General features: G+C 47.1%; 1 protein-coding gene across 1 annotated transcript; it reads left to right on the top strand.

Annotated features, from left to right (window-relative positions):
* The first annotated feature begins 3,262 nt into the window (after positions 1-3,262).
* Positions 3,263-5,659, top strand: CITED2 (Cbp/p300 interacting transactivator with Glu/Asp rich carboxy-terminal domain 2). The gene is made up of 2 exons (XM_059700513.1): positions 3,263-3,513; positions 3,978-5,659. The coding sequence occupies exon 2, from the start codon at positions 3,986-3,988 to the stop codon at positions 4,799-4,801; it is 816 nt and encodes a 271-aa protein (XP_059556496.1). The 5' UTR covers positions 3,263-3,513; positions 3,978-3,985; the 3' UTR covers positions 4,802-5,659.
* The last annotated feature ends 2,388 nt before the right edge of the window (positions 5,660-8,047 follow it).

Here is an 8,047-nt window from a genome sequence, read left to right as displayed (position 1 = left end):
CAAAGATACAATCACACAGAAAAGAAGATAAAGCCGAACTGGTTTGGCTCAGTGGATAGAGCGTCGGCCTGTGGACTCAAGGGTCCCAGGTTCGATTCCGGTCAAGGGCATGTACCTTGGTTGAGGGCACATCCCTACTGGGGGGCGTGCAGGAGGCAGCTGATCGATCTCTCTCATCGATGTTTCTGGCTCTCTATCCCTCCCCCTTCTTCTCTGTAAAAATTCAATAAAATATATTTTTTAAAAAAAGAAAAGAAAAGAAGATAAAGGCAGAGATTGGGGTGATGCATGTATAAGCCAAGGTATACCAAAGATGATCAGCAAACCACCAAATCTAGGAGAGAGACATAAAACATATTTTCACTCACAACCTTCAGAACCAACCCTCCCAACACCTTGATTTTGGCCTTCTAGCCTCCAGAAATGTGAGAAAATAAAGTCCTGAGTGGCATAAACACAGTTTATGGGTACTTTGTTATGAAAGCCCTTGGAAACCAATACAACCATCAAGCAGTACTACTTGACGATTATATTACCCAGGTTCACAGGATAAACCCCTGGATGACTGTAACTGGACCCCCTGTTCCCAGTCCTACTTTCTCAATCCATTCTCCACAGTGTTGTCCTGATCTCTCTAAAACAAAAATTTGATCATCTTACTGGTTCACAAGCTTCTCATTGTCTTCAAGATACAATCCAAATTTCCCAATTGAGGACCAAAGCCCACAGGATCCAGCCCCAGTTTAGTTCTCCAACCTATTTCATCTCTGCCCCCTCCTGGGGTGGCCTAAATCTTACACATCCTCAGGCCTGAACTTAGTCACTGGGAAGCCTTCCCAGGGCCCTGAAGACCAGGATAGGGGTCCTGCCTATGTGCTCCCAGCAGTCCTTGTGTTTAATGCTGTTGTGGCACTGATCACAGTGTGTCCAAGGCCTGTTCATTCATCTCCTCCTTTACACCGTGGGTTCCTATCTTAGATGTCTCTCCAGGCACTAGGAAAAGTGCCTGGCACTTGGGAAACATTCATTGGACGGATGAATAAATGCACAAAGCATGCCATGGTCTAACCAGCAGGTCCCAGAACTAATTTTTTCCCCTTCAAGGGGTGAGGCAGGAGGAGGTGACCTTTCAGGGCATTTCCCAATATTGAGTGAAAGCAATAGAACTGATGGAGGGGCACATTTCTTCAGATTAGACATTCAAGAGCTGGTCCTTGAAGACACGGCTGTATGAGGAAGGGGTAGTAAGCAAGGTATCTGGCAATTTTTGAGTCTGAGGTGACTAATACTTTGGAGTCTATTTTTGTATAGGTCTCTTCTAAGACTGATTCTGTAACTTCAAGTCCAAGACCTATAGGTAAAGGCAGTGGGTGGAGAGAATATTAGGGGATTTGTTGCAACCAACAATGCAATGTGTTCTGTGCAGGAGTCTCCAAAAAGTAAATATCTTTGAGGTTTAAAAATGATCGCATACACTGTTGTACATGTTGGAGAGCCTGGAGAAGGAAAAAGAGGAACAGTGATATACATATACATAGAAGATGGAGGGGTAATCGAAAATAAACAGTACTCGGTCTCATTTGCAAATTCCTGAAAGGGAAACTGTATCGGGATTTCCAGTTCTCAAGACATAAGGCCTCAAAGTCTTGTCAACGAGAAGGGAGGAAAAAACGGGGGAGGGGGAGGGGGAGGGGGAGGCGGGGAACTCGCTCTTGGCAGCAGGAAGTCTTCAATGGCTATAGAGTTATGAAGAAACAACTGCACAGAAGTCCTTATTCGGAGCGCTACATGCTAAACTCGCTGTTACCACATAAAGAGCAATATGAAGTCTTGGAGCAGCCTCCTCGTGGTTGGGGGAAACAATTCGGTTTCCCCACATTAGAAAGAGAGAGAGAGAGAGAGAGAGAGAGAGAGAGAGAGAGAGAGAGAGAGAGAGAGAGAGAGAGAGAGAGAGAGAGAGCTCTGACCAGGTTGCCGCCCAGACCCGAGTTAGGGCTTTTATTTGCAAGTCAGTGAGCCAAGCAGAAGACCAGGCTAGTTGTGTCACGTTATGGGAAGCACGGTTATTATAATCGCCCATTGCTCCACCGAAGAGTCCCAGGAGTGCGTGTGCGCGCGCGGTGCCATATGGGACGTGCAACTACGCATCCACCTCCAGAACAACTTTATTTACCAAATGATTACCATGTTATTTATTAGTTTTCCTTTTCCAGCAACAGCAGCCTTACGCAGCCTTCGAATTTCTTAATTACAAACCCGTTCGCTTCTAAATCAACCCCAAACCCTCAGGCAGAGCGCAGAGGGAGGCTGTGCAAGTTTGCACACACCCCCACCTCCCTCCCGGATCAAGGGCAATAGCAGAAGCAAGAAACTGTGTATGTGCAAAAAGGTGGATCTGGGGACGAGGATCGCTGAGTTTGTTTACAGAGCAGAGACGCCTCAGCTCGGATGCCAAAGCTACCAAGAGCTAGCTGCAAAGCAAACTTAGCTAAAGCACACGGGGAGCGCCGGGTGGGCCCGAAAGCGCGGACCGGATTCCCAATCGCAAGAACGGGACCGGCCGGGCCGCAAGCGAGCGCGCTCGGTCCACCTGCAGCCAGTGCCGCTCCCCGCCCCCAGCTCCTGTCCTTGAAAGGAGTGAGGAAAAAATGCATCTACAAGGAGTCTTTTCTAGATCAGCTTACCTGCTGCCCCTACAAAAACACAAAGGCACAGCCCAGGAAAGCGCGCTCGGGGGCGGGGGCATTATTTGTCCCGGGCTTTAAAACCCCACTCAGGAAAACACAGCCATTCTCTCGATCCAAGGAAGCTTTTGCAAAACCGGGGAGGCAAAAGGGCACTATGGAGGGCTAGGGCGCAAGCGAAACCCCTTGTCCCGTAGAAGGTAGCCCAAACCGCTAGGTGAACCCGGTGGAAGGGGTTGGGATGGGGAATCCGGCCGTACGGGGGCTGGGGGCGGTGAGTTTTCCTTGCTCCTCTCCGGGAAGGCGATACCTGTGGGCTAGGAGTCCAAGGAGGATTTTCTCCCTGGACCCGGCGCGACCGGGCCGTCCCCACATTTGCGGGTAGGGAGGAAACCAGAGTCTGGGGGCAACGGGGCAGCACCTTGGCCCGCGGCAACGTCTGTGCACATGCCGCTGGCCGCGGGACGCAGCTCCACGACCCGGTCCGGCGTGCCCGGAGCTCCAGAATCCGCTTTTTCTTGCCTCCCGACCGGGAGGCTCTCGCTCCGCCCTTCCTGAGATCCTTATATTAACTGTGGCCAAAGCCCTAAGAAACACAGCTCATTGTTGGCCGTTGCCGGGCAGTCTTGCTGAGCTGTGAGGGCAGCGGAGGGAAAATAAAGGAGAGCGGCTCGATTCTACCCCCGCGGCCGCTGCAAGACCTCAGCGCCGACAACGCGACAGCTAGCGCCCTGCACGCCAGGAAGGCCCCCTCTATGTGCTGCTGAGCCGGTCCTGGACCCGACGATCCCGCCCTCGGTCTTCGGAGCAGAAATCGCTAAGACGGAAGGTAAGCGCGCCTGGCGAAGCTGGCCGGGGCTCCTGCCAGCCCCGTCCTCCGAGGGTTGGGTTTGCCCGGAGGAAGAGCTCTCGAGGCGGAGCTGGGGAATAACAACAGGATGTGCAACAACAGGATGAGGAGGGCTGATTTAAAGCCTTAAGTTCGTGGTAGGGCTACGGGGCACTTCCTTTATTAGGCGACTTAGGAGAGCGGAGGGGGGTGTGGGCTCCCGTGCTCCGGCCCGATCGCAGGGGAAGGGGCTGTCTGTGCAGCCCCCGGCTCTGCTGTGGGTGGCAGGTCCGTGGTGTTGGCGAGTCCCGGTGCACTAGCTACTAGGGGGATCCTGGGGAATGGGAATTCGCAGCCGACGTGCGCCCGGGGGTCTTGGGGGGCAGCGGCAAGAAAAAGTGGGGTGCGCTCTGGTGGGCGACACGTGTGGCCCGGGTCTTATCGTCTGCCCTTTTCACTTGCAGGACTGGAAATGGCAGACCATATGATGGCCATGAACCACGGGCGCTTCCCCGACGGTACCAATGGGCTGCACCACCACCCTGCCCACCGCATGGGCATGGGGCAGTTCCCGAGCCCCCATCACCACCAGCAGCAACAACAGCCCCAACACGCCTTCAACGCCCTAATGGGCGAGCACATACACTACGGCGCGGGCAACATGAATACCACGAGCGGCATCAGGCACGCCATGGGGCCGGGGACTGTGAACGGAGGGCACCCCCCAAGCGCACTGGCCCCCGCCGCTAGGTTTAACAACTCCCAGTTCATGGGCCCCCCGGTGGCCAGTCAGGGAGGCTCCCTGCCGGCCAGCATGCAGCTGCAGAAGCTCAACAACCAGTATTTCAACCATCACCCCTACCCCCACAACCACTACATGCCGGATTTGCACTCTGCTGCAGGCCACCAGATGAACGGGACAAACCAGCACTTCCGAGATTGCAACCCCAAACACAGCGGCGGCAGCACCACCCCCGGCTCGGGTGGGAGCAGCACCCCTGGCGGCTCCAGCGGCACCTCCGGCGGCGGCGCGGGCAGCAGCAATAGCGGCGGCAGCGGCAGCGGCAGCAGCAACATGCCCGCCTCTGTGGCCCACGTCCCTGCTGCAATGCTGCCGCCCAATGTCATAGACACTGATTTCATCGACGAGGAAGTGCTTATGTCCTTAGTGATAGAAATGGGTTTGGACCGCATCAAGGAGCTGCCTGAACTCTGGCTGGGGCAAAACGAATTTGATTTCATGACGGACTTCGTGTGCAAACAGCAGCCCAGTCGAGTAAGCTGTTGACTCGATCGAAACCCAGCGAAAGAAATCAAACCCCCCAACTTCTTCGGTGTGAATTAAAAACATTCCCTTAGACACAGTATCTCACTTTTCAAATCTTGAAAGGTTTGAGAACTTGGAAACAAAGTAAACTATAAACTTGTACAAATTGGTTTAAAAAAATTGCTGCCACTTTTTTTTTTTTCCTGTTTTTGTTTCGTTTTTGTAGCCTTGACATTCACCTCCCTTATGTAGTTGAAATATCTAGCTAACTTGGTCTTTTTTGTTGTTTGTTTTTACTCCTTATTTCCTCACTTTCTCCAGTGCTCAACTGTTAGATATTAATCTTGGCAAACTGCTTAATCTTGTGGATTTTGTAGATGGTTTCAAATGACTGAACTGCGTTCAAATTTATGAGTGCAAGGAAAAATTGCATTAGTTGGTTGCATGAACTTTGAAGGGCAGATGCACAAACTCTGCCATCTCGCTTCATTTTTTTAACTATGCATTTGAGTACAGACTAATTTTTAAAATATGCTAAACTGGAAGATTAAACAGATGTGGGCCAAGCCGTTCTGGATCAGGAAAAGTCATACTGTTCACTTTCAAGTTGGCTGCCCCCCCTCCCCCATATGTACAGACAATAATAGGGTGTGTGGAATGTCGTCAGTGGCAAACATTTCACAGATTTTTATTTTGTTTCTGTCTTCAACATTTTTGACACTGTGCTAATAGTTATATTCAGTACATGAAAAGATACTACTGTGTTGAAAGCTTTTTAGGAAATTTTGACAGTATTTTTGTACAAAACATTTTTTTGAAAAAATACTTGTTAATTTATTCTATTTTAATTTGCCAATGTCAATAAAAAGTTAAGAAATACTTGTTTTCTAGAAGTCATTTGGGGGTGGTTGTTCCCTCTGGAGGATTTCCTTTTTTTCTCTGTAAATGGAACACTTTATTGATGAGAGTGAGCATTCCAAAGAGTAAATCACTGGACACTAAAACAGGTCATGATGAGCTTAAGCGAGGAGCGGGATTTAACATAATTGGCATAATGCTTCGTTGTTATCATTGGAACATGCCTCTTGGTGTGATTTTAATCAAAAGCTACAAAGTTGTCAAAGCTTTTTTTCCCCCTTAATTGCCATCAAATTCAAGTATACTCTAGAGTTAGAAAGGTTTATTATACTAAACATTACGGATATTTTTTTCATAGTATGGAAGAGGGAAAATTTAAGTGTTTCTGGCTATTCCTGATTCAACTACTTCAAAGGAGGTAGAAGGGAGCAATATTCTGGGAGATTGATGAGGATGGCATTATATAGAAATCTTTATCTGTAGTGATGAATCTTATTTCTCAGTGAAAGTACTAAGGAGAGGCACACACACCGCTACCTTAATATCTGAAATAGCTTCTGACTGGCTTAGAGTTCTAAGAGGAAGATGGAGCAGAATTATACCTCGAGGCTTTCTATTTGTTCTCCTATAATATTTAAAATTTACTCAGAGAGGTTGAGTCAAAGGTCAAATACAGTCTTTACAAGATGTTCCCTCTCAAGCATGCCCTGTTTTCCAGAATACTGAGCCTTTTCTGTCACAGGCATTGGGTGCAAAGGACATAAGGATAAGGTCATTTTAATTTTACCTAAATGGATTATCAAGAATATATAACTACAGTTCAGTAAGTAGATGTTAGGTTTTACCTTATATAATCAAGTGAAAAAGTAATATTGTTAAAATCTCAAATTATCTCTGTTGGCAGGAGAAAGAATTTTTTGTTTTCCTAGCTTATCTTATAAGGGCAACACACCTACATTAACGAGAGAGAAAAAAAAAAGTATTTTGTATTTAACCTCCTGGAGGAGTAAAGAAATGTAGATTGGAGAAAAGTCTCACTATTTTAAAAGGGAATTTCATTTAGACAGATTCCAATCTTTAAGCCTATTTTATAATTAAAAAGGAGAGGAGGGTATATAGAAGTATTAAATAACAGTGGGTCTTGCATAAAGGCTGACTCCAATATAATTCAGATCACCTACATTCCATAATTCTATAGCCAAGACAGACCATTAAAATTAAGATGCACACGCCACTATAATTGACACTCCTATTAAAAATTATGTTCTAAATAATTTCTCTGAAAATACATTGTCATTGAAAACCCCACCCCATTTTTAAAAGCTGATGCAGATTTCCCACATTAATAGTTAAAGCTGAAGTTTTCTTCAGCTAAGACATGTCAATACTAAATCTGCAATCAGCAGTAAATCTTCCTGGCTAAGCATTTTCACCGTTAAGTTTTTCTTTTTTTTCCAGAGGCTCAAGTGAAAAAATATGTTTGCATACATATTAATACAGCAATTCTAGTTCTTTTTCACTTGTGCCAGGAAAAAAAGGGAAACCTATTGGAGGCATTGTTCTTTTGCAAAAAGAAAGAAGCAAAAGAATTGTGTGGCCACCACCCTTCACCATGTATTCTGCCAGGGAATAAGCCACAACACCTGCTCTGTCACTAAATTCCTCCTGCTGCTCTAACCCGGACACGTATGTGGAGATGCAGAGCTCAAGGAACTATTATTAGATCCTGAGCCCATCTCTGCCAGAACAGAGGACTCAAACAGAGGAGCTGGGTTGAAAGCACCATTTCTCTTCAGTACAAATACAACCCGCCCCCCTCCTCCCTCCCATTCACTTGAATGATCTCTATTTCATTAAAACTCTTTCTTGATCAACAATTGAGCAGATTCTATGTGATATATCTGCAGGTCCCTTAGGCAGAGAAAAATAACTCCTTGTTTGAACACCCTGATTCATGAAACCTGCACAGCGACCTAGATCACTGGGCTTCTGGCAGACATTTGCAAAACCTTTTGTGGTCTTGCTTCCTACTAAGTTACTTAGAGCATATGGGGAAATTTGACCTCTGTACCTTGGCTGTTTTTCAAAAAGTTCTACTACGATACAAGAGTGCTTCTGTTCTCCTAGCGGTGCCCTCAAATAGACACCCCACGCTTGATTTTCAAGAAGAGATCAATGATAAGCAACAATGCAACATCATAGAAACATGTCAGAAAAATAAACATGCATTAATAAAAACGCGTGCCTCTGCCCCGCGGCTGCTAAAATCCTGGCGGCAGTATCTTTGCTAGAGCTGATGAAGATGTTACAGCTACGATGGCTCTTTGAAGAGCAGTTACCTAATCACCTCTGTTTATGGGGTGCTAGGCTAGAGCACTGGTACCAGAAGGCTGACATCTATTGTGAAGT

This window comes from Myotis daubentonii, chromosome 6 (genome assembly GCF_963259705.1).
Source record: "Myotis daubentonii chromosome 6, mMyoDau2.1, whole genome shotgun sequence".
Lineage (NCBI taxonomy): Eukaryota > Metazoa > Chordata > Mammalia > Chiroptera > Vespertilionidae > Myotis > Myotis daubentonii.
The sequence above is the reverse complement of the archived record's forward strand: the minus strand, read 5'-3'. Positions and strand labels throughout refer to the sequence as shown.